Genomic DNA, 24,885 nt, shown 5'->3' with positions numbered 1-24,885 from the left:
TCACCTGCTACCCGGGCCTTGGCAACTGAGAGCAGGGTCGCCCCTCCGGAGCCCTGAGGTCGCAGCCCCGTAAGCAACCACAAGACCATAGAAGCGCGGGCCTACTACCTCAAGCCCTGACTGTTCTGCTCTGCATCTGACTGCAGATGCCGCAGTGTGTTCTTTCTTTTTGTTTCACTATTTCGTTATCGAGCGTCTTAGGCGCCTTGTCTCCTCTCGTTGAGCGCCCATATCGTTCTATGGCCCGAAAGCCGAGGCAGCGCGTAGTCGCAGGACAGAAGCGTAGCCTTCCTTCGGAAAATGAAGCGGCGGGGCCGCCCCGATAGCGTGACTTCAGGCCCCCAGCACACCCGATCGCCGCACCCGTACACTCTACGACTCCTGAGAGACCAGTATGGAGGGTCGGCCAATCCATTAGATGCCTGCAACACACCCCAACAGACAAGATTTCTTTTGCTAATGGCCCCGGAGTCTCGGAACATGCAGCTCGAAGACGGGGAGTGCTACTCGCCCGTTGCTTGTGTTGAAGCTCTTTGAGAGTTTTGTTCTCCGGGCCCTCCTCTTTCATTCGCCGTCAAGCAGCTGAGGCTGCTCTCAGTCAGCTTGCACGCTGCAGGATGGCAGGTGAAAGTCAGGGACAAATCTCGCCGAAAGGGGCCTCCCGCGGCTGGGGCGCCTTTCGCTGCCACGGCGCAGTAGCCAAGCAGAAGGGTTCTGCAGTAACTGCGGATCCGTATCCTCTCATCCAGTCCGCGGGATACGCTCCCCCCCAAGATACCTACGCAACACGCCAGTGCGTTCATCCAGACTCCGAAGCTCAGAAGCACGCCATGTTGGAGTTCAACCAGGACCGAGTAAAACAGAGGCTGGCAGGCGTGGACGGCCCTGGAGTTCTCAGAGCCGGGCGTCCAATGCGGCGAGGAGACGAACCAGGTGTGCGTGAGCTTTTTGACCAAGTGCCGCAAAGCAGACTGAAGCAGTTTCTCCATGACGAGCGAGAGAACGTGTACAAGAGCACAGTAACCAAGCCGCTTGGTCGCGGAAGCCTTCAACGGCCTCGCCTCCCTGAATCTACAACAGCCCCCGACTTCCGCTTTGGCATCAAGCAAACGACAGACGAGGTCGACGCAGCAAAGAGACTCATTTTCCCTAGTGACTTCGCAACCTCCGAGAAGGGTCGGAAACCATCGGCTGAAAGCCACCAAGCACACACCAGCGGCAAGACAAGTGGAGGAAACTCTACTGGGAAGTCGATGGACCTGCTGACGAGCTTCGGCAAGTCTTATTTGTGGGAGATCGACGGAGCAAAGAAGTGCTTCAGTCACGCAGAAGACACCAAAATCGTCTCAAAAGCCGTGGAGGAGTTCCGACGGATAACACACCCTCCAGTTGGCAAGTGTACGCCATCCCTAGCGGGACGGCCGAGGGTACCGGAAGAGTTCGCGTTCGGCAAGCCGCTTGCCACCGATCTCTGTAACGCAGCAGAGTGCTTGACCGGTTCGTATTCAATCAGCGAGCAGCTACCAGACAGCGACCTTGGTCGCCCCCGGCACTCGAGACAGGCGGCTCGTCTTTCACTCCAAGATCCAGTGAGAACGCGCTCTCCAGAAGATCAAACGCCAGACGAGCGGTCTGGGGACGGAGACACCCGAAAGGACGCGGAGCCTTTGAAGCGCAGGCGCCTGAGCGGCGCGAATCCCGGAAACGAGCTTGGCGTGGGCCAGTTGCTGACTCCACAGCAATACGAGTCGTGGGGTGTGCTGGACGAAGACTTCATGTCAACTAGGACCCGTGTGGAGCTGTCAGAGCTTGTTACACGGTCTGTTGGACTTACCTATGCTGATGAGCCTCTGCTGCAGCAGAGTGTCATCGCAGCGGCCAAGGGTTCCGCAGCAGTAGAGGGGCCCAGAGCGACACGGACAGACAACGAAGGCACAGCGTCCTTAATGGACGTACTCAACGTATATTCGAAGGAGCTTGACAAGAGAATTGCTGAGGACACCTGTAGCCTGACACAGACCACACGCCTAAAAATACTTTAGGGCTAATGCCTCGTTCCAAAGTGAAAGCCCTTTCCGAAAACCCAGTCCGGAAAAGGGATGCACTGGCTGCCCGGATTCCTTGCATCAGGCCCCTTGTTCGTCTGCTCTGCGTTCTGGCGTCCCATCCCCATCGACAACAGATGGAGATACTTCGGGAGCAATGGGCTGCTTTTATCGCATGGAAGGTGCCCGCCACGACGATCCGATGATGCTGTGACTTTCACCCTTTTGACACTACGGAAACTGCTTTCTAGGCCTTTGTTTTCCAGCCTTTCTCTTGTCACGGCAATATGTCCGACGGGCGGTACAGAGTAGCATGACCGTAACCACCGCGACACAACATCTTGTTGCGCAAACCCTCTGTTCTGCCGCTATTTCGGTTTCACCCGGCCAGGAGGCACCGGGCCGCGTGAGCATTGCCCGTACACTTTACGGTTCTGTTGCCTGCACTGCAACGAACGTCCGCTCGAAGTACGCTGACACCTGCGTGGTATTCTGGAACAACGGGCTGAGAAAAAGTGGCCGCTCTCGAGGCATGTATGCAGCCTTACAGAGCCGCAAGCTGTCGTCTCGCCTTCACTTCCCCGTTAGTTCCGCAAGTTCGCCGTCGCGAACCGTCAGCACGAGCTCTCTAGAAACGTGCACTATCAAAAGAACAGAGAATGTGACGTGACTTCAATGCTTGGGAGCCTTCCCTAAACTGTCCATGTGCAGGCCGCCGAGTTCTGATCCTGTCTCGCTGCCTACCCCGATTGAGAGCTGGGTCAGCCTGTATCTTCCTTCGATCATTCCCGATCTTCCCTTGCCAGCTGGCCAGTCGGACAGCATAGTTCCACGACACTGGACGCAGCCCGAGTAACTATCCGCGCAGCTCCTGTCTCATAGTAGCACACACCAGGAACTACACACCAACAGTAGTGCACCGCTACATGAAGGACAGCGCTACCGGTCTGCCGCAAATAAAGATATGTGATATACGCGAATGAACGGGGCAACCGGGCAAATGCGAAGCAAGTACGGGCACGGCAGGTTCCTGCATGTAGCTTTTTTCGAGGACGAGACTCGCCAATCCAGGTACAGCCCGCTCAAGGAAGATCTCGGCCCCCCGTACGTTGAAGGGCGTCACAGTGCCCAGCCTCTAGCCGGTGGGCCATATCTTTCACTTTCAAAAAAAATCGATGCGAGGGAGTGCTGTACCGACAACGACTGAAGAGCGGTACCAACTCTATCGCACGTTTCTATTCCCGATAGCAATCACCGTGCTTCTGGATCTCACAACACATCCGCTGTCTAAACATACGTGTACCACGCAGGTAAAAAGTCCATCGCCCGTTGAAAGCAACAGCGGAGTACACTTCGAGATAGAGACGACCTGCCTGCCCCCCTGCAGTCTCTGCGACTCTTCTACCCTGTGCCCTGGACCGCACCTTCGCTCTGTCCAAATTCCTCATCCGATGTGCACTTCCAAGGCACACTGGCTTCGGAGTGATGTGGCATGCCACCTCACTCTGAATCCTACTGCCGGTAGGGCAATCGATGCACTTCGCCGAGCTTCGGAGTTACGAAGAAGAGTACGAGACGGAAATCTACCTAGCGTCGTACCACGTTCTCGCTCCGTTTTTGACTTGACTTTCAAGACAAGACTTCCGAACTCCCCAGCATCGTGGACTTCGGAAAAGACTCTCGGCCAGTAGCCGCTGGACTATAACGGTTCCGAGTCAAAGCATTGAAAGGGAAAACGCCGCCCACAATACCCCCGCGAAGAGCATTTCCTCGCCTAAGATGTAGAACACTTCCCGAGCACCACTACTCTGTGAGGCCACAGCAAATTGGGACTTCGCGTTTGAGGCAGTTTCCATCTGTGCAGAAGCACTAGAGCTGTAGCCCTTTACCTTGAAGAGGCTCTCCCAACTCTGGGAAGTGGCCAAATAATCAAAGCTGGGCTCGTCCCTTCTTTCTGTCTCCGACGGGTAGGTGAGTCGCGGTTTTGTGACAGTCGTAGTCGCATCTATTTTTTCGAACGCTTTGGACACAGAACTACTTTGCTATCAACCTTGACCCTGTGTCTCCCTTATACCTCCGCCCTTCTCCCCTAAGAGAAGAAAAACAGAATGGGCACTTCTCCCCTAGTCTATCACTGCTCCCGGCGACAAGGACCGTCCCCCCCCCTGTACTGCGCGTCTCCTCGCGTTCTTTCATGAGCCTTTTCAGGTCTGAGCCCCCCCACATAACTGGAGACCTTCCTCGGCATTCCTTTCTTCACTGCGTGATACTGATATATCTGCAGAGGCCACAGGGCTTCAGAAAGTGCTGACTAACTTCAAGTTCCAGCCAAAACCCTGGTTGGTGTGGAAAACGAGGGAAAAGGTTGCATCCTCCTTTGTGAGGGAGAGCCCCTCTCTTTCGCGTGTCGCGTGTTTGGTAGGCTTTAGAAACAGGAAACACCACCCCTGGGTGTCCTTAATCTCGCTACTTTGAACTACGCGAACTCACTGCTTTGGCCTGCCTTTCCGATTGTCCTTCCTACCACTCAGCTCTCGGATCGTCTTTTTCTAGAGTCCCCTCCGTCTGCTGGCTACCAGTCAGGGGCTGACTCACAGAAAGGAGCTGAGACGACACGTCAAAAGTGATCTGAGAAGGCTCTTCTTCTCCGCTCGATACCAAACTACCATCACACCGTACATCCCGCCCGTCCTGACCAATGTTCGCCTCCGAACCCATATCAAACTCGGAGCTGACCCTGAGCTTCTTCGTCGGTCTACCGTGGTCCCGGAGAGCGCCTTCTTCCTCACTGCCACCGTGCAGACGTAGCCGGTCCCTTTCATCCATTCCCGCTTGGCCGGGGACAACCTTCATAGTTCCTGCTGTGACTTCTTCATGAAGCCCTGTCAAAACCTTAGGTCTCATCTGGTCTAGAGTCGTGAGCTCACGAAGGCGCATCGCAACACGTTCGACTTCTTCGTCCGAAGCTCGCATGTTCGCCAGGAGCCGCGGGAGCTGGCGTTGGAGAACTCTCAAAGACTGGGATGCCTCAAGTGCAGCGGTAGACGAGGACGAGAAAGCAGAAAACGACGAGGACTGCGAGGGAATGAAAACATCTTTTTCCACTTCGACTGGAAACTCGAGACCTGCTGCTCGCTCATGAGCTCGAAGTGGGAGAGGAGACGGAGTCTTTGGTCGGTCAGAGGGCTGAGAAGAAACCAGGCTGTCCTCTGAGCTCTCCAGCGCAGACTGAAGCAATACATCCAGCCCAAAATCAAAAAACATCTTCCGAAATTTCCCACCGTGACCGCACGAGGAATGTGCTTTCAAGAAATGTACTGGCCCATTTGGAAGTGAGAGCAGGTCCTCTGTTGTTTCTCCTTCCTCCTGGACCTCGGCGTTTTCGCCTTTCATCTTTTGTTTGTCTGAATGATTGAATGAAGGCGAGAGTCCTTCAGGATAAGCCTGTTCGGTCATGGTAGGTGTTCTCACTGAGGCACAGCCGACGGATACCACCTTCGTAACGGGAGGGCGTCTCTTCGGAGAAAGTCTCCGGCATATCACCCCCGCGGATCTTTATCGTTTCCGCCAGAGTGCGGGCTTAACGCGGAATCCCGACTATTGGGTGTGAAACTTTGCTCGCCGCCCGAGTGTGCTTGAAACCAGGCTGATATCAAGTGAAAGTTCACTCCCCTTTGCGTGTCGTGTTCGTCGGGGAAAACTCAGAAGCGGCCTTTCTAGGGAGTGGAAAGGGACCCGGCAGTCACCATTGCTCCAAGGTGAAGAGATTGATTCCATTGTTGTTTGGTCACCTCAAACGCAGTGGCCCTCAGGGAGGAAACACAGCGGCACCCGACTGAATCAGTTCCCGGTTGATAAAGACACAAGAGGGCACGACTTGCAAGACAACAAACAGGACGCGCTTCTCGTTATCTCCTTCACCCGGCTAGGTCTCGTCTCCGTCTCTCTTTCTACGGCCGCTGGACCTTCACGACGAAATGCTCTCTTCCCCGTGTACGTTGAGAAGGAGCACAACACAAGTTATTTGGGCAGAACACAGAAGATCGCGAACATGCGCTGAAGACACGAGAGCTCTCCTGCGTGAGAGCTAGCATTGGAGAATGCCCAAACACGTGGGTGACAAGAGCGGGCGAAAATGACTAAAAAGAAAGCCAGCGGCGTCTATCGTGGAAGAGACGTCCTAGGCTAAATCCTAAATCAAACACACAAAACAACTCCTTTTCTGAGCAGCGGGATCCGGCCATGGCGGCAACAGGGTGCACAACTGAACTGGAAACGGAGAAGAGAAAAATACTGGTGCTACAGGAAACGAGCAGCTTCCCTCTGTGCAGCGACAGACCTGTGTTCCCGGAAAAAAGACATGGGATTAGTGAGGAAGTTCCACCCCTGCAACATGCAGTTGTGACAGGACATGCGAAGACTTGCGCTTGAAAAAAGAGAACCTTGGGAAGTCCAGACGATGCATGTGACCGTGCTCAGCGTCATCTTGTTTGTCTGTTTCTATTTTCTCTTTCTTCCTTTCAATTTCGAAGTATTGCTGCAAGGGCAACGTGGGCTATTTGAAGCTCTTTGGATCTGTGCATCGGACTTTGGGGCGGTAGTCCATCTCTTACCTTTCCTCCGTGAGTTCCTGCGTCCGTTCATTCCTGACTGTCCCCTTTCTCGACGATGTTATCAGGTGCTCACTTATAAGTGAGTTCCTGATATCCAACTATTTTTGTATACCCCTCGTTTTGAAACACAGATCCTGCGGCTCTGCTCTTTCAGGCTATTCCTCTATACCCCTCGTTTTGAAACACAGATCCTGCGGCTCTGCTCTTTCAGGCTGCTGTCTTTGACTGTCGGTTCCTCTGGTGCTCGCTGGAGCCTCAGACGTCTGTGATATACTGACCCCTGTCCCTTTCCTTCTCCTGCCCACGTCTCGCTCTTAAAGCTATTCCAGACCAAATATCCAGTTTGCTTGCTGCTGTGCCTCTCCTGGTTGCGTGGCAACGTAAGTCACTTGTTTGTCAAGTGGTCAGCGGGTTCTTTTCTTAAGATGGTGGATAGAACTAGCAGTGACTCCGATGTGCCTCTGAAGAAAAAGCGGAGCACGAAAAGCTCCAAGAGCAGTTTCAGGAACGAAGAAGGAGATGCCGATTCAGAAGACTCTATGCCTATCAAGAAGAGGAGAGAATGCGCCACAAGAGCAAGAGAGGCCTCGAAAAAGACATTGCTAGCCGAAGAGGCAGACGATGACCACGCGTCCGGGAGCGGAGATGCAGACAGCGAAGACCTAGAGTATGATAAGTTGGACGGGAAAACGAAAAAAGGCAAACAACGAGCCCCTTCTACGAAGGTAACCACCGCCACTCACAGTCGACTGCCCTAATCGATGAGTGGTTGTTCATCCGTAGTGGTGATCATTTTTTTCTTTTCAATCGCTGCATCTGCCTCACCCAATGCCTATACGTCTGTTTTTCGCCCGCCTGTCCCGGTTTGGTACTTTGACAGTCTCGTTGAGTTTCTTCCGAGTAACTCTTTCGGCAGAGGCTCCTGCACTGCGCCATCCTTCAGTCGCTAATGTTGCCGGACAAGGTTCTTTTTTCAAGATCAGTCCAGCCCACAGTACGCCACTAATCAAGAGTATCGGGACCCGCCTAGGTACCACCGACATCTTACCGCCGTCACGGATCGCTATGAGAGAGGTGACTTCGTTGCTCTCTTACAGATCACTCACGAGCCGATGACTATCTGATGTGCCTAGTCTACGTATGCGGCGCAGAGAACCAGAGCACAACCTCTTTGGCTCTTCTACGTGTTCAGCAGAGACCTCCAAGGAAGGCTACAGGAGCACCAAAAGGAAACTCAAACACTGCGGCGGGAGCCGGAGCTTCTTCGAAGCCCAAACGGAAACCTGCTAAGGCAGCGTCTGGCACAGAGGGAGAGAAGAAAAGCCCGAATCCCGCAGCAGGAAGAAAACCGAGAGGAGCAGGAGGAGGCGGCGCAAGAAGAGGGAGAGCCAAGGAAGAGGAGGAGGAGGAAGAAGTTCCAAATGATGCGAGGAAGTATTTCAAGGAAGGTCAAAAGCATATCACTCCCCCCAACGTAAGAAATCTCTCCGCGTATCGTGGAGAGAAGTTCTTTGTCTCCAGTACGAATCCGACGGCCTCCGAGCAGGAAGACTATGTGTGCTTTCACGAATCTGTGCAGCTCCGACAGAAGCCAGGGAAATGAAGGAGTTTCAGTTTCCTATTCCGTCCGACACGCGCGGGTTGATGGATACATCTCCTTCATTGTCCGGTTATGCCTTGTCAATCTTCTTCTCTAGGTAGACCGTTTCGGGTTGCCTTTGAGGAGGCGTCCACACTCTTCTACGGGTTTTCAATGCTTCTATACTGGGGCTGAAGTGTCGTCTGGAGAATCTCTTCTACGGACGCGCAGAGTACTGTGGCTGTGATTGATCTTCTTCGATGGATTGCTTGCAGGGCGAAGGCACTAGGGCTTTCTACGAGAGTTTGTATGAAGAGAATCCGAATAGTCTAATCGCTCTCAGGTACGCTGAACGGCTTGTATCCGTGCAGCTGCCGTTTTTCTCCGGTTAGTGTTACTTTGTTCTAGACGTCACCGGGTGACAGAGCCTTTGTTTCCGATAACATAAGAAGAGTGTAGGTCATCAAGGCGAGAAAGATGTTCGTGTCTCCGCCTCGATGGTGGGTTCCTTCTACGGTATGCAACAATAGCACTCCGTGGAAGCCGCAATGGGTGGCGCCGTTGCTGTACGTTATCCGCGTGAACTGGGTCGGTTTCGTTTTTTGCAAAAATGCGACACGCGCCTTGGTCACGGAGTGAAGTGATCACTCCCACCTTCGGCTTGAAGACGGGAGTGATCACTTCAGTCCGTAGCGCATTATAACTCTGGTTCCTGTCTGTGAAGTCAGTCAAAGCGCTGAACGTGTTTTCCTGCGTCTCTGGTGAAATCTGCGTTCCGGAATGTATTTCTAGGTAGCCGGTTATGCTGTTGCTCCGAACAGATGTACTAGAGACAGGGTCTCGTCAATTTTCTTCATCTACAACACATCCACTCGGAGACATTCTAGATTTCCAGGGACGGGGTTTTCAAGGGTGAGACTGTGTAGGTATATCTGTGGTGCTGTGGGGAAACTGTATAGCCGCTCAAGGTGTCTGCTTGTATTCTCCCTTCATGCACTCAAATCCAGATCGGCCGTGACAGGCGCATGTGCTACAAAGGGAAACAGTGACGTGATTTTTGTACCTTAGTACGCATTACAACTGTGTGTTCGTAATTATCCTCACAGATACGTGATCGAGTACGGTGTCCTGACCGGGACGAAGCTCCATGAATCGTTGCCAAAGTACGCCCTTCTAAAAGAACTCGGGGCTTTCAAGGGCGCCGGGGGAGGGGTACAGCCCGAGTTCAAGGAGGGCCTTAGTGAGCAGCAGCTTGCAGCCGCGAAAAAGGCTTTGGAGGTGAGTGCGAGGTGCAGTACGTGGTGACACGGTTTCCTTGCCTATATACTTTCACTGTGTTTGTTCGGTCCGGACTTGCAAATGCTGATAGATGCCCCCACATCCGGCCTACCTGTGGGGGTGGCTAGGTTCGTGAGAGGAAGCACTCCAGGCAGGTCGCGGCAACTAATCTTCAGTGGCTGGCATCTGGTCTTAGTTTTACAGGTCGTGGCGTCTACCTGGAGAGCCACTCTTACTCGTTTACTTGAGCTTGCTCCACACCAGCCAACAGCAGTAGTGGTGACCGATTGCCGCCCAGCCGGCTGATTTGACCGCAGCGTAAGGTCAGCAGCCGCGCCTACTGGATTCCGCAACGCAAAACCAGCGAGACACTTTCGTGGAACGACAAAAGCAAACACTGACGGCTGGCATCGTTTTCGTTCGTCCGACTGTATAGTACATTCTCTGCCAGGGCGCTTTGAGTATGCATACACGAGTTCGCCGATCGGGGTCTGCTGCCGGGTGTGGCCACTGTAGCATCTCTGCAAACTCCCATACTCACTGCCACGAGCAAGATCATGGCCCGTCCTTACCCGGCGTATCCGGGTATGTTGTTGCCAAGTGTCCGTAGATGCATCACCCACCGCCGTACGCCCAGTGAACGGGGTCAAGAATGTCCGATGGTAGATATGTCGGAGAGCCAAGCTGGTCGAAAAGGCTGGCTTCACTTCGCATCTCTTCCGATCCTTTCTGCAGTCGTCCGACTTGCCTTCAAGTCCTCCAGATCGACAACTGGTCGATTCGCGGTTTTTCCTTTGTTTTTATTGACTGCTGCAGGTGAAAGGATGGACAGGACTAAAGAAGAAATGAAGGCCGTGGTTCGCGGTCACCTTTCGTTTGATGGGTATTCGTCGCGTGGCGAGCGAAGCCCATCTGTGGCTTTTTTCGAAAGCTTAGGCACCTTTCTGGTGTTGCTGGGCTGCGGGCTGACTTGAACGCCTTAGCTGGCCGTTTCACGGGCAGTAACCTACCGTGCTTTGCAGCTCTTGCCCTGTCACTGTATGGGAAGCGGCTGATGACCGCAAATTCTTTCCCTCGTTTTCTGTCGCGTTTCCAGTAAACACTCTTTGGGTATGTCGCATGCAGGACAACAACTGCGCGGACCTCATCTTTCACGTGCTGGACACGTCTTGCAGTTGTCTAAGTTTTGGTCATGAGATAAGAAAACAACCGTCTTCAGACGGTCGGCTCATGCCGCTGGTCCTCGGTTTACATTACCTGAGTGTGCATGCCGTCTTCTTACATACTCGGTTGTACGCGCAGCCAATAAAGGCCTGGCGACTGCGAGAGGTCCACATAACGTTTTTTCTGAAAATCTTTTGGAAACACAGTTCCAGAACTCTCAACATCTTGAATCTGGCTGTTGTGTACGCAGTTCTCTCTGTCACCGATGCCTGGCTCTGACTGACACTTGCAACACTGGGATGCCATTTTCGATGTCTCAGTCAAATACAGCCGAGTCTCAAGGGACTGCGGAAGAAACTGCAGCGGACAGTACCTAGGAATCCGGTCAGCAGCCTTGGGCTACGACAGCATGGATGAGGCCCTATCCTCGTGAAGCACAACAAGCTGATGTACACCATCAGGAGACGGGTAGATATACAGGAACACTAGAGGCAACAAGGCTCACTCTCGGTGCTGTAGTTCTAGGAACGCGCCACGGAGATCCTATGTGGTAGTTCAAAGCTGACCTTGGACAAAAAGCACTCCCCCCCACTGCGTCAGAAAGTTCTGTGGGGACGCGGCTGGCCCGCGCTGAAGTAGGCGCACCGCACGTTTTGATGCGCAAAGCAGAGACTTCTGCCACTAGGCAGATATCCAGATGTGTCGGCGATTCTTCCTTCCAGCTAGAGTGTGATACTGGTGCGCAATCAACTCGACCGCAATGTGCCACTGTCGTAATGCGCATGCTGGAAGGTAGGGGCCGATACCGGTGCAACCGACAAGATAGCGGTCCAGTGTGTGGGGAGAGAAGTGCCACGCGGGGCTCCAAGATTTCATCGCGTCGCCGCTCCAGTTCCTTGGCTCATGTCAGGGTTTCCGAACTGAGAACGCCGCGAGCGTCATGGTACACACCTCTCCGTGATGTACTGTGGCCAACTAACCCCGGGCCCGCCTGTCCGAGACTCACTTGTGACAGCAGGATCACTAAAGGCTGTCGTCAAGGTATAGTGGCGAAATACTGTTGGTCTGGGTGAGGTGAGTAAAAATCAAAACCGAGTTCTCGAGAACCCGGCTGTATTCGAATCCGTATGCTACAGCTCCAGAAGTTCAGGTCGGTAGGCAGCTCGTCCAAGGACCCCTGGTTTCACCTGTGTATGTGCTTCACGTTCAGGTCTTCCAGAGGCACGCCCCAGACTTGGAGGCTTGAAAGTCTGGTAATATCCTCGTTGCCCTGGTTGTTCTCTATGAACATCCATAACGAGCTCGTCACGCCGAAAAGCCGAACAGGCAACGGGATTGCTCCCACTGGTAGACTTTGCGCAGCGCTAATGGGGCCAAGTGTCTCAACACTTCTGGTGCAGTGAGGTTGTGAAGCGAGCAGCTGGCCGGAGAAGCCTGCTCTCACCGCCTCCCGATCAGTGCTGTCGGCTGCGCCTCTGTCAGATGTACTGACAGATGGAAGGTCATGACACAGGTCTTCCGGTTTCAGGTGAAAGGTGTAAAGCGGCGTCACCTCCTCGACATCATTGAAATCGAGTGCTGGTAAGTCCTTGAAGAGGTGTACAGTCGCGGGCCCGTAACGGATCTGAAGCACCCGAACCACAAAGTCGCAAACTCCATAACAGCGGAAGCAAAATTCTGGTCGTTGAACAGCCCTCCTGGCGAGCTCCGCGTTCTCAGTGCGTTTTCGCAAGGCGCGGAGAGCCATAGGCCTGGAGGCAGGCCACTTTCCAGACTCTCCGAAATCCCGTGTGAGAAACGGCAAGCAGACTCAGTAGTAGTGGTCAGTTGAGGTGAACTCAGGATGAACAGTGAACAACAGCTTCGCAGAACACATCACATGAACGACTCGCAGTCGCAACTAGCATTGAAGGCGGTAGAACTTACCAGCTCTGGATCGACAGAAAAAGTGAGGCCCATGAGCTTCACCTTCCGCTTGAACGGAATGTGGATAATCATCTGGGGGTCACCTGCGCTGGCCACGAACTTCTGTCCATTTCTTGGCCTCACAGCTCTCCAGTCCCGCGAGGGGAAGGGGTCTGTGTAGCTGTCGTTCAAACAGTGGACGTTCTGCCAGTCCACAAAGTTCTGGAAAAGGTTGACACATAGCTTCTCCTTCAGCTGGAAGGTGGCGTTGTGCTGAAGCCCAGAAAAAAGCAGGGCTTCTCGTCTGAGCTCCTCTTCTTCCTCTGTTTCTGCATCGCAGGGGCTGGCGATGCTGCCCGCTTGACGACTCATGTTCGCAAGAGGCTGCTAGACCCTGACGATAGTTTGTGTTGAGACTCTTTGCTGTCGCCTGTTGAGGCCACTGGCCACATTGCAGGTTTACGCAAAGGCAAATGCACCATGCAGGGCGAGCTGAGTTGGGTTCACGGACGAAAAGTAATCGGTCACTTAACGGTTTCCCCTCTCTCTCTCTGTAAATGAACACTCTTCTTGAAGCACCGAATTTGGCCACACGGAAAATGGTAGATCTGCCATACTGGGAGCAAAGGCGCATGTGAGGATGACAGCGCCTGCACCTCGCAGCTTGGACAGAACTCTTTTCGTAGGCCGAAAGTTCCCACCGCGAAAATGTTTTCTTGGAAGGTGAACTGCTTTGTCAGGCAGAGCGCATCACAGCGTCAGGCAACCCTGCAGACCTTCGTGCAGACAGATTTTTCCGTATTCACGGTGCAACCTCTGCATGGTCAGGTCCGAACATCTCGGCAGAAAATTCTGAGCCTTCAACTAGGTAGGCTGAGCACATGCAGTCGACCTAGCTGTTCTGTTCAAAACCCCCGGGCCGTGCGCCGCGCGGGTCAGGAACGTCTGCGCGTCGCCGCTGTGAATCTAGCGTTTCTTCTGTCGTATGCTTCCGACTAAATGCCCCGTCGCTTGAGGAAAATGGCCGGTCGTGCAACCGGAAGTGTCGTGTGCGCGTCACTGCACTCGTCGGGGCCGGGATCGTGTGGGCGTCTTTGTCCTGGTACCCCCATCACCAGGCAGGTAAACACCGCGGAGCGAACGCATGATTCTCCGCCCCGCCTGTCAACCTCACCCAGGCCGGGCCCCCACCGCGGCGATCCTAGCGGCGGAGCAGGCGGTGAGGTTTGTCGCCACACGGGGGACTCACCTGTGGTGACGTGATGAGGGCACCGACGCCTGTTGGAGAAGCGAGCAGCAGCGATGCGTAGTGCGGAAGATGCAGCGGCGCAGCTCTGAACTGCTTGTACGGTTCCCTTTTCTGCTACATGAGGAAGGTGGGCCAACAGCGCTCGACAAGACGAGCAGCGGTCCTCCGATCCACCATGCGCTCTACGAGCTATACTGGCTTTTAAAAAATATAAGCTGCTTCCAGCAATCCGGTGGTTGCCGTTCGATGTCCCCTTCCCTGGAATGTCGCGCGGAAGCGGTCAGGTGCTGAGGGCAGCCTCAAACCGCGGTCCCGAACACTTGTTCGTCAGCCGGCAAGAGCCGGCGTTTTTCAGACTGCTTTCGCTTGCCGAGTCAGCTGGCTGTGCAGCCCGCTGGTGCTCTTAGCCGGGACAACACCCATGCAACATCGATGCCGGTACTTCCTGGGCCTTGTTTCCTATCTCCAGCCCTAGTAGAGATCGCGTCGGCATCAGGCCGTACTTCTTGTAGAACGGGAAGGAGGCTTTTTTAACGGGTATCCTACAGCTGACAAGGATCACAGAGTCTGCGTTGCCTGGGGCATTTACGCTCTCGAATCAAGAATCTCAATTACGAGGCATCGCCGGACATTGTTTTAGTGGTTTCAATGCGATATGACAATGCACAAGCACATTTCGCCCGGGCACACTGGCCTGGTGTCTCCGGACTTCATTCGCGACACCCCCGCATCAAGACACAAGACGTTCTTTTACGGACGATGCTTCACTAGAAAACACAATCGTGGACACTCGCCCAGTCCCGCCATGCAGACCACCGGGATTCTACAACAGCTCTTGGAAAGCACAGGACAGTACTCCGTCTGACAAGTTTCTTCGGAGCAACGAAGAAAGCACAATTCCCCCTATGTCAACAGACACAGCCGCTACTAGGCCCAAAATCCGAGATAGTTCTGGAGTTCATCATGGGCTACTATAGAAACAAAGGACATTGCGCCCGCCCGAAAAAGAACGAACTCGACAACACAACGAAAAATAGTCTTTGCTACACTTCAACTGACGTTGGAAAACACGGCTGCATCAAGCTTCTCAAAAGCTGATACTCTGCACGCGGAAGCGCACTGCTGAGATACTGCGCGTCCACAGACACACGCGTCCACGCACCTGCCATTCTACTTCTGTGGATTCCTCCATTGCAACTTATGGTTGCTGGGCAAGCACCCCCCATCCGACAAATCACACTGCCGCAGATGCTTTTCTGCGAACAACCGCTACCCGAGCACTCCTAGACCCCTTCTGACGCGTATACAAATATAGTTCATGCTAGACGGGCGACGTATCCTACACGCACCAATTGAGGGGTCGACTCTCGTAGTGGCCAAACCTCACCCAAGAGCGCACGCGCACATCGTCGTCTTTATCTTTGTACTTCATGACAGAAACTGTCCGCACCAGAAACAAGCTCTCTCTCTGCGCGACAAGAGATAATTAAGGGAGAGTCCCTCAAAGAGATCCCTGACTACGGCCTGTTCTCCTCCCATGCCGCTGCGACGGCCTAAAACGCTGCCGCTACTTCAACTATTACTTGGTATGGGAGGAAACACTTTCTTGAGTCGCCCCCTCAGATGTTTCATTTCTTTCTCTCTCTGCCATACGTTTTCCAAACCACCACTTGTCCGACCTTGGTTTACTACATGGTTTTTAATCACAAGCTCACGGGACTGGTTCATTCCAAGCACGCGCTTTGAGTGAAACAGGCAAACACATGTCTCCAAATTCCCCCTCACTCAAGTTCTACTTTGTTGTCATTCCGCCGCCAGCTTGGTGGCCATCCGGTCAGTCGAAAAGGAGACATCGCCTTTGTGCGCGTTCTCTCGTCAGCTGCACGCAGCCTTCCAGGCTGACAATGCTTTCACGCATCTAGAGGCGCTGTGGATGCCGCTTCTTCATCTACGCTTCCCCTGGCTCCCGCGACTCCTCGGCGAAAGCCTGGATAGCTTCTCGCGCCTCCTGTACTTGTCCGTCAACTAGTTGACGGAGAGTCTCTGGACTGTAGAAGACACACACCCAGAAGGGAACGCTTGACACTGAGTCTGGCGCGGTCTCTTTTGAGACCCCACAGCAGTCCGGCTACAGTCTGACAGAAAGAGATGGCCTCCCCAGATGGAAGACATGCTAGGCATATGGCCCCATGTTTGGTACGCTGTCGGCCATGAGTATGCAATACTCACAACAGCGCGAGTTATGGGCTTAATTTTTAGCGCTTCGGACAGAGAGAAACCGACACCAAGAACCGCCCTCTCACGGCAAAGGAGACACTAGGTCACAGCGCTGTGTGCGGGGAGGCTCTTCAGCAGAACGCCAAGGACAAGGTTCCCTTGTATCCACGCATTAAGACTGGCTGATATTCTGCCCACGTTGCGTCTACGGCACCACCTGGTACAAATTGATCGATCTTGCTGCCGTGGCATTCTCATCATCACTACTCACACTCATAAGGATCCAGTCCTAGATTTTTTTCCATGCAGCTGCGCCGCTTGCCTCTCCCAGTTGTAAAAGACACATACCGAGCAGGGAACGCTTGATACTGAATCTGGCCTGGTCTCCTCTGCGACCCCACAGCAGTCCGGGCGAAACACTACTGTTTGCCGTCGCGAAGAACAGCAAACTGAGGCCTCGTCTATCACATTTTGCCTCCCATGTGCCGTGACGCATCAGTGACAGGCTGTTTGTATAATGACTTACTTAGCAGAGGGCGCGAGTGTAATGACGGACCCATCGAATGAGACGCTGTATCAAAAAGAAAGGACACGCACCTTGGTTGTCCAGCGTCGACACGAGAGGAGGAAATTAAAACCCCGTTCCCGAGCTGATACACGTGTGGTCGGACAAACCGACAACGATGTAATGGACGCACTGCACGGCAGCGACGTGACCGCGTGGACTAGATGGTACAGACGCCGATACTTTAGGCCGCTCAAACGCAGCCGTGTCGTCATCTAGCCACTTTGTGGCCAAGCGGTACAAGATCAACTCACTCTAGTAGCGACTAGCATGTGAGGGAGTGCGGTGACTTTTTGGTTAAACTAGGCAATATTGAGAGAGTCATGAACACACATACACACGTACAGAACCATACACACACCTCCGCGGCGTCCGAGGTGAAGTTTTCACCTGTCGCTGGCGCATCCTTTCTCAGCTGGCCTGGGGCAGCCTGCCAGCTGGTATCAGAAGGATTGGAGAGCTCTCTTTCAAGAAGGCACACGCAGACAGCGACACAGGAGAGAGACTCACGCGGTCGGGCTGAGGTTCACAAGGGCCTGCAGGCATTCTTCAACAACGTGGGTACTCAGCGGAATTTTCGAATGGAGTACGAACTGACTCATGAACGTCTTCAAGTCGATCTTGCTGCGACGATCCCGATACACGCACGCGTCCAAAAGGAGGCCAAGCACCCACGCGACGTTAGCCCACCGTCGCTCTTCGCTGCGAAAGAAACGCACGATGTCGTTGGGTGTGTACGGACGACAGCAATGTATCAGCATATGCTGAGCAACACAAAGCAACAAACTCGTACAGAACACGAACCACGAATTACCAGGCGGTCCCTTCCTACTTCGAGACGGGAATCGGATACTCACGTCTGTCTTCATGGGACTTCTCTAGACTGACAGGCCATTGAAAGAAAACAAACAGAATCCTGCCAATCCGCCTCCGCGACAACAAGTGCAAAACTTTTTACAGGGCAACAGGGACGCAACCCAGGCTGAGATACGGCCATCTGGTCACGTGGCCGCTTCGATGTAGGAGCAAGAGTATATGCTGTGTCATCACTCAGCGGCTAATATACGTGGTACCATGGCCTCTCCTTTCAGAAAGACAGGGGTATGCGCGGTCCTACGGTCATATAAACTGCTGCAGTGCGAGTACAAATTGATCGCAAGCAGACTTCGGACGCAAGCACATCCATTCCCTGCCGAGTTCCTGCATCTCTCGGAGTGCCCGCGGGTGCGTCTCGTGCGCGTCTTCGTGGACGTGTTCAATAACGCTGAACTTCAACACCTCTTGGGTGAGAGAAAACCACAGACACTCACTAGTGTAGGGCGGCTCGCTGCTTGCGCCTTTCCTCCTGCTGCAGCCGAGCCCTTCTCCGCTCTTCTGTCTGCAGGGAAAAGACAGAAACCAAGGTCACAGCAACTTGCTTATGCACGACTTTCCTACAGATGCGCGGGCCCAACCAACCTGAAAAAAACAACGCGAAAGATCAAGAACATCCCGGGACAAAATAGCGGATTCCACAGATTCCCTCTCGAGGCACATAAGGAGAAAAAAGAGCGAAAAAGAGAAGATTGGCCACATGGTATTAAGCGACGTCGGAGAAGATTCGGCATCTCCCTGAGTCGGTACAACATACACCACTACTGTATCATCCCCGCCGCAAGAGCTCTGGTTCTTGGCAGAGACCCAGCTACACCAATCTCGCAGCAGTACCTGGACACGCAACCATCAGGACACAATCTTAAGTCATTCTGTGTTAGCGTACGGATGTATAGCATCTGCTGCGGCAGACATATAAACATTCAGATACATCCAGCGAGCACCTTTACGTGTGTCTATATACGCGGCAACACAAATCAAAACGCACAATCATGCCGCCCCTGACTGTGTGGCTGCGGCCGGGGAGCCTACCTTTCGTCGAAGTTTCTCTGAAATCGGACTTAGACCAGCTGAAGCCGCCCTCTTGGAGCTGCCTAGGACCGGTGAAGTGGCACTTGTATCTTCTATTTCAGGCTGTCTTGAGACGCCATCGAAACCAATCTGGCTAGCCGCTGCTCTCGTCTGACAGCCTCCATGAATTCCCGAGACGGAAACCGAGGAGAGAGAGAGAGAACGATCTCCACTTGACAGTCTACATCTGAACATATCTGGTGTAGGGGGGAGAGTTCCTTCTGATGCCGATACGCGGGATGCACCTCTTGAGCCCAAAGAGGTACTTCCTGCTGCAGCAGTCGATCTGAGTGTGTTCCTTAGTCCTACAGAAGATAACGGGGAAGAAAGACTCGCTTCAAGCCGTCTTAAGAGCGAAGAGGAGGACGACGATGAGATAGCCCGAGAAGCGGGTGAAGAGAAAGGAGATGTTCTCGAACCCAACGACGCGTTCCGAATGGGAGAGAGGACAGACGAAGACACCGGACTCCTCCGCAAAGAAGGACTCCCGGAAGAACTGTTCTTTCCAGGAGAACGAATCAGCGGTTTCGCTGGGAGCGGAGGAGAAGAGCGGAAGGGCGGAAGAGGAGTCATCTGAGGGTCGAACCCTGCCGCCCACTGACCTTTAGAAACCAAAGAATGCCAGCATGCTTGAAGAAAGGGTGCTTGCAATGACGGTTGACGAGTCTGGCGCAGCGTATGCCACTGCCATAGGAAAGTCCAAAAAACCAGCAGCGCGCGGAACTGCGTCAGGCGAGCTGCAGGCTGGGGCTCTCTCCCGACCATGATCACCTAAGAAAAAAGGACAGTCCAGAACAACCGCACAGGTATATCTGCACAGCGTTACGTAGAGAGGCGCATTCCTGCTGCACTCTGTTCTTTGAAGAAGCTCCTGAAGACCCCTGCGAATTACAGTGACACAGGTATGGGCAGACCCCTCGAAACGTGCATACACCAATGCCGGCACGCGACCACAGAGGTCCTGTCCACTTCGGCATTTTCAGAGCGGTGGATCCAAAAAGTAACACGAGAAGAAAGACTCGAGCAACAGTTCAAAAGTAGATTACGACAAATAGGAATGGACACGCAGACACTCTTTCCTGCCCGCCTAAGCGTATGCACAGACCGCTAAACAGTAGGAAGGTATACGAATCGTGCCGAGAGTCTTGCTCGCTCCTTTTGAGAACAGGATCAGGTGCTTCGTCCCCAGAACGCGCCTTCTCTTCGAAAAAGAGCGCTTATGCTACGTTTACGGAAATACATACACTATCCTGCAATAACTATCATGCTTTATATAGAGCTCCAACCGTGTGTCAGACGCAGGAGCTCATCACGGTGCTCCTTCACCGTGCCACAATACAAGAACACAGCTTCCTCCCACCCAGGAGAAACTGACGTCACGCGGACATGACTCCCTTGCAAATGTACACCGAAAACCATACACAGTTGTCTGTTCTTACGTACTCTGACAGGTCTAAGCGGGGGGGGGGAGGATGAACCGATAGTGGGAGGACGGACTACGAGAGCGTGTTTCAGCCAATCGCTCTTCTCCGGCTTACCTCAGGAGCGACACTTCCTCCGGCTGCCCTCAGGAAAACAGTCGGAAGATTTCCCGGTGCCGGGAGAGTGAACTCTAACAATTCAAGGTCGACCTCGTCGGCCTCGCCAGAGGCCAGAAGCAAACCTTTCCTGGGAGAAGACGGAGACCTTGGTTCGCTGCCTTCGTTTTCATCCCCTCCTGGCCGAAGACGCCTACTAACAGGAGAGGTCAAAAGCGTGTTCCGGTGTGTACCCACAGCCGTCGCACTCAGCCGTCTGTATCTCCATCCGAAAAGATGAGGAGCCAACCACACCATCCGTCCCAGGTCTTCAATATCTAACTGCTTACTCTTCTTTTGCTGATCTCGCCCTTCACTTGAGACCACTGGGTCTCTTACCGAAGAAGTCACGCGCTCTGGTAGCTGCGCATTCAAGATGGAAGAGGAGGCTGCCAGGTGATTCCCTGTCCGTGTCAGGCGATTCAACGCTGGAAGCACAGTTGAGTGAAAGGCGAGAGGTTTACCGGCATGATGCTCACGGTCACATACTACGCGCAAGGAGCGGAACAAGCTCCACAAACGTTCTAAATCGCTACCTAGCGGAAGTCGTAAAAGAGCGTCCAGTCCCAGACCAACGAAAGCCTCGAAGACCCGGCTGACTTGAGCTACTTTCCTCTCCAGTGTCTCTCCAGGGACAGACGCTACGACTGCGGCCGCGAAATTGGAGTCATTCCCCGGGTTGCGGACCTTTTCCGTGTTGTCCTTGCAGGAATTTTCGGATGAAAGTAACGAAGAGAAGAGAAGATCTGCTGGAGACCCCGTCGCCCCGCCTGGCTCAGATGGCCCCTGGGAGACGTCAATAACTGAGGTAGCAGAGTCGTCTAATAGCCAGATTGGGGTGGAGTCTACTACAGTCAGCTTCTTATTAGGTGAGTTGTTGACACGAAAAAACAATGGGGCCTCTCTGGGAGGAGTTAATTTCACTGGTGAGAATGTGCACTGTCGTTTGCTGGACAAGGGCGATCGCCGGAAAGGAGACTCAGTCAGCATCAGTTCCTGCTCAAAGGAAGAGGAAGACGATGCAGGATCTTCTTCTCCTTCTCTTCTCCCTCTCCCACCTGAAACCGCATCAGCTGTTTCGAGAGCATCTCCCCCTCCTCTGTCGACACCAGAAGTCTTTGCAGGTGACACCAACGAACTCCGACTGCGCTGCTTCGATCGACTGAAGGGAGAAGGCGTAGCCGTTTCGTCGGTCAAAGCGAACTCGAACGACTCACGAGGACGTCGACTTGCAGCACCCAGAGGCGTTCCATCCCCTCCACTCGCCCCCGACGAATTCAACAGATTCAAGCGATCGAGTTCACTGAGGCTACTGGATGATGACATGCTTGGCAGATCGAAAGAATCTGGCAGCCTCGGTGGTGTGCTGGGAACTACACCTGAGTCACTTCTCTCCGATCGAGGACCTTTAAACGGAGGTGTTCCGGACCGGGGCATGAGAGAATCTGGAAACCCGTCACCGAGGCCTAGACCCCCAGACACCGATCTCACCCGCTCTCTCCGCGGCGCGAACGAAGAAACACCATCCTGACTATCGCTGCTTTCGTTCACTGGAGGTCTCCCCCGTGCACGCTTGAGGGGCGAACTCACTAGCTCGCTGTCACCCCTCGTTCCATTCAAGCCGAAGGTATCACTCTGCCCTTTTTCTTCTCCTCCGGGGACCGAACCGTAAGTCGATGAGAGGGGTCTAGCTAATGCTGACGAACAGAGATCACGACGGGGGCTACTGTGAGCAACGCACGGAGCCAAAGAAGCCAAGTTTCTACCACTGGAAATCCCTGCTAAGTCATTACAGCCAGAAGGCAAGTCTCTATGTCCTCCACTTTCTTCATCTTCTTCCCCATCAAAAGCCGGGAAAAGAGGAATCCGTGAGGCTAACGATGCAAGTTTAGCCGCTGTTTCTCCAGCAGAATCCGCGCTGATGTTAGGCGAAGACCCCTTTCCCCGCGAAATACGGGGATCAGCACAGCTGGTGATAGGAAAACGTCCTCGCAGACGCGGAGAATTTGTGCGCCGGGTAGGTGACGCGAGCGACAAGTTGTCTAAGACAGCAGGGGGAGAACCAGCGTCTTCATTTCTCCACGTCGTCTGGGTCTGTAGCAGAAACCTGTTGTTTTCTGGAAGCAGCGGCTGAGCCTGCGACGGGACGTCGTTTTCAGTCGTACACGATGCTTCTAAGCCTTCTGTCAGTCCCACCGGCGGACTCGCCGACCTCCGAACAGGAGACGTGAGCTCTTTTCCAACGTGAGCAAATTTGGCCGGAGAACTGGTACAGATCTGCTTCTTCAAAGGAGGACGGACTGAGGATTCACTCGCAGTGGCATCTGGGGAGGACGAGAGATTACAAACAGCAACATCAATGCGGCGTTTGCGGCGAAGAAGGGGAGACGAAGCGAGAAGAGATGTGGCTCCGCTGCTGCCCCTTGCTTTTTCTTCCCGCACACCTACCCCAGCCTCCCGGGGTGGAGGACGCCGGGAGGAAGCTACTGCTGGCATTTGGCTAGCTGTCAAGGAGCGTTTCGAGTACCTGCCCTCTTCAACAAGCACACTGGTGGCTTCCTATAGAGAGTTTATTGAAGGTCCACACAGGTGCATGATTTCCTGCTCAGGCCAGTGCGGGAGTGTACGGAAACGGATACTCTCATGGAGACGTGCCGCTCCGAAAGAACCGGAGAGAAAGCTAGCAGATCTCGGTGATAGTCTTAGTGGACGCAGTTCTACATGTAACCGTAGAACACGACACCCACGGAGGGTTCCGAAGGGGAAGAAAGTGAGGAAAACGGCGAGGAAAACCGACAAGCCTTGCACATCTGGGGCCTTCCTTCTGCAGGGTAATTCAGCGTCTACCGGAATGGATCTCAGTACTACGCGAGCGGAAAAAGCAGAACGTCAGGCGCGACCAGCCAGCACCCTCGGCGCATGGGAGAGAAACACTCACGAACTAAAGAGCTTTCCAAATGCCGATATCAACGGGAGCCAAAAACAAGCGTACAAACACCTGATATGAGGTGCACATAAACGCGAACAAAGGGATCATGAATACACCTGAAAACATGCGAACTGAGTCTTCTGGAGAAAAGACACCTGACGGCCAATCCGTGAAACCAAACAAAACTCTCTGGAAAGAGGAGCAAAAGCTACCACTAGTAAGCGTTCCCCGTGTCCTCAGAAGCTCTCCAATAGCGGGGACTGAACGCTCAATATGTCCGGACACGTGAAAGACGCTGCTTTTCTCTGTAGACCTGGAAGCATGGAGGACGCAGGCAGAGTCACCTGAAGAAAACGACCGAACACTTAACCCCGGACAGGGAGAGAAAGCTGTTGGCGATTTCCACCACCGCGAGACCAACTGAAACAAGAGACAAATCGCCCCCCTTTCTCGACAGAGGTAAAAGTAAAAGGAGAGCCAAATGAGTGTAGTAGGAAGAGCGAGGGTCGTGACGATAGGAGGTTGCTCAGGCTGACCATAGTTCTACAGCATGAAAATTGCGGGCTACCCCGAAACAGGAGGTGAGGGTCGAACGAATGGAGTCGAGTCTGCCGAAACTTGTGAGATCATGCCTAGGCAAGCAAGGAAGACAACCAAAGCTAAAAATTAGGTTGCCCGGTGCTTGTGTTCTTCCCGGATCGCTCAAAGACTTGAGGCTTCGGCGGCACGCAAACTGAAGGGGAGTGAAGGTCGTGTACGTCACTGCCCCAGTAGACGGATGCTTCTGCCGTCCTGTTCTGTCCAGGAATAAGCTGACTGATTTCGCCTAAAAGCACGCCAGGGTGGAAGATGCCACAATCCCGGAATGGCAGAACTGCCGAACGATCCCTGGTTGGCCAGTTCGGAGACGCTGTTCCTCGAAGGATGACGTTTTCTGTGGAATGCGCAACGACCTTACGAATTAGCTGAACGCGCCTGATTACTCAGAAAAGGGGCACTGCAGCATTTTAGCTGACACCACTCTTGTTCCCGGCCGCTATTGACCAAACGATGATCCCTCCTGCTGGTGTGCACGCAGACGCAACGCGCTGCGTCACCGGAGGAGCCCCTAAAATCCCGCAAATCGCTGCTCGCCTCTAATGCTTTAGGAACAAGATGAAGACTGGCTCTTTCGTTCCAAAGAAGAGGCCGGAAATGAACGAAGACGAAACAGAGAAATCGAGCAAAAGCGACAGCCGGCTGCACAGTGTCGGCGGCCGTCGGGAGCCAGTCGGAAGAGAGGACTAATCAAAGAGAAGAGAGACGTGGCCTAACTACCCAGTCAAAATCGATGCTTCTTCTTTTATCATCTGAGCATCCTCCGTGTGCCAGTCACGGCTTCCCATGTGTGCCCTCTTTTCCTGAACCAGAAAACGGGGAGGCCGCTCCCCCCCCCCGCGTGCGCCGCCTCCCAACACCATGCAGGTGCGCTGCAATACCTGGTACATCTCCCCTTCCGTCTTCGAGGTTCTCACGGAAAGGAACACTGTCCAACCCTAAAGCCGGCTAATGCGACTCATACTGCCGGGCAATGGATAAAACTCGGTCACAAACCAGCCAGACGCACATGAGGAAAAACATACGGGAAAGAGCTATGGCGGCCGGCCGAACATGAGCACTGGGCAACTGCTAGTGGAGCTGCTCCAGAAGGACCAACTAGAGGAAGAGTTATATGATTTCCAGCTGAGGAATCGCTACTCGAAGCAGCGCTGTGTGCCGCTCTGTATTCCTGTATACCCGGCTTGGCAGGCCACACTCCGGAAAACCACCGCCAGTGACGC

General features: G+C 53.7%; 5 protein-coding genes across 5 annotated transcripts; 2 read left to right on the top strand and 3 right to left on the bottom strand.

Moving 5' to 3' along the window:
- Positions 1 to 624: 624 nt before the first annotated feature.
- On the top strand, positions 625 to 2,042 carry CSUI_004009 (flagella related protein; the record flags this gene model as incomplete). Its single annotated transcript, XM_068064204.1, has 1 exon — positions 625 to 2,042. Exon 1 carries the CDS (start codon positions 831 to 833, stop codon positions 2,040 to 2,042), a length of 1,212 nt encoding a protein of 403 aa, XP_067923830.1. The 5' UTR covers positions 625 to 830.
- A 951-nt stretch (positions 2,043 to 2,993) lies between these two features.
- CSUI_004008 (uncharacterized protein) lies at positions 2,994 to 6,394 on the bottom strand. The gene has a single exon (XM_068064203.1). The coding sequence runs from the start codon at positions 5,499 to 5,501 to the stop codon at positions 4,566 to 4,568; it is 936 nt and encodes a 311-aa protein (XP_067923829.1). The 5' UTR covers positions 5,502 to 6,394; the 3' UTR covers positions 2,994 to 4,565.
- Positions 6,395 to 6,547: 153 nt separating this feature from the next.
- On the top strand, positions 6,548 to 10,724 carry CSUI_004007 (high mobility group protein b1). Its single transcript, XM_068064202.1, has 5 exons — positions 6,548 to 7,383; positions 7,851 to 8,132; positions 8,513 to 8,580; positions 9,344 to 9,515; positions 10,332 to 10,724. The coding sequence occupies exons 1-5, from the start codon at positions 7,084 to 7,086 to the stop codon at positions 10,362 to 10,364; spliced, it is 855 nt and encodes a 284-aa protein (XP_067923828.1). The 5' UTR covers positions 6,548 to 7,083; the 3' UTR covers positions 10,365 to 10,724.
- Positions 10,725 to 11,862: 1,138 nt separating this feature from the next.
- CSUI_004006 (pith domain-containing protein at3g04780-like) lies at positions 11,863 to 12,956 on the bottom strand (the record flags this gene model as incomplete). Its single annotated transcript, XM_068064201.1, has 2 exons — positions 11,863 to 12,303; positions 12,606 to 12,956. 2 exons carry the CDS (start codon positions 12,954 to 12,956, stop codon positions 11,863 to 11,865), a joined length of 792 nt encoding a protein of 263 aa, XP_067923827.1.
- A 1,431-nt stretch (positions 12,957 to 14,387) lies between these two features.
- Positions 14,388 to 24,869, bottom strand: CSUI_004005 (uncharacterized protein). Its single transcript, XM_068064200.1, has 6 exons — positions 20,098 to 24,869; positions 18,521 to 19,330; positions 17,926 to 17,993; positions 17,126 to 17,317; positions 16,577 to 16,621; positions 14,388 to 15,881 (listed from the first exon to the last, which is right to left on the bottom strand). The coding sequence occupies exons 1-6, from the start codon at positions 22,630 to 22,632 to the stop codon at positions 15,782 to 15,784; spliced, it is 3,750 nt and encodes a 1,249-aa protein (XP_067923826.1). The 5' UTR covers positions 22,633 to 24,869; the 3' UTR covers positions 14,388 to 15,781.
- Between the last annotated feature and the right edge of the window lie 16 nt (positions 24,870 to 24,885).

This window comes from Cystoisospora suis, assembly GCF_002600585.1.
Source record: "Cystoisospora suis strain Wien I chromosome Unknown contig_1798, whole genome shotgun sequence".
Taxonomy (NCBI): domain Eukaryota; phylum Apicomplexa; class Conoidasida; order Eucoccidiorida; family Sarcocystidae; genus Cystoisospora; species Cystoisospora suis.
Note: the sequence above shows the minus strand (reverse complement) of the source record. Positions and strands in the feature narration are given on the sequence as shown.

Bases quoted from the DNA above. Each gene is read 5' to 3' on its own strand.
- CSUI_004008 (XM_068064203.1), bottom strand. From the start codon at position 5,501: ATGACCGAACAGGCTTATCCTGAAGGACTCTCGCCTTCATTCAATCAT.
- CSUI_004007 (XM_068064202.1), top strand. From the start codon at position 7,084: ATGGTGGATAGAACTAGCAGTGACTCCGATGTGCCTCTGAAGAAAAAG. The intron at 7,384-7,850 runs GTAACCACCGCC...CTACGTGTTCAG, and splicing joins AACGAGCCCCTTCTACGAAG to CAGAGACCTCCAAGGAAGGC. The intron at 9,516-10,331 runs GTGAGTGCGAGG...TGACTGCTGCAG, and splicing joins CCGCGAAAAAGGCTTTGGAG to GTGAAAGGATGGACAGGACT.
- CSUI_004005 (XM_068064200.1), bottom strand. From the start codon at position 22,632: ATGCCAGCAGTAGCTTCCTCCCGGCGTCCTCCACCCCGGGAGGCTGGG. The intron at 17,994-18,520 runs GTAGGCTCCCCG...TTTTCCCTGCAG, and splicing joins CAGAGAAACTTCGACGAAAG to ACAGAAGAGCGGAGAAGGGC. The intron at 15,882-16,576 runs GTAAGTCATTAT...TGTCTTCTACAG, and splicing joins ACACTCGCGCCCTCTGCTAA to TCCAGAGACTCTCCGTCAAC.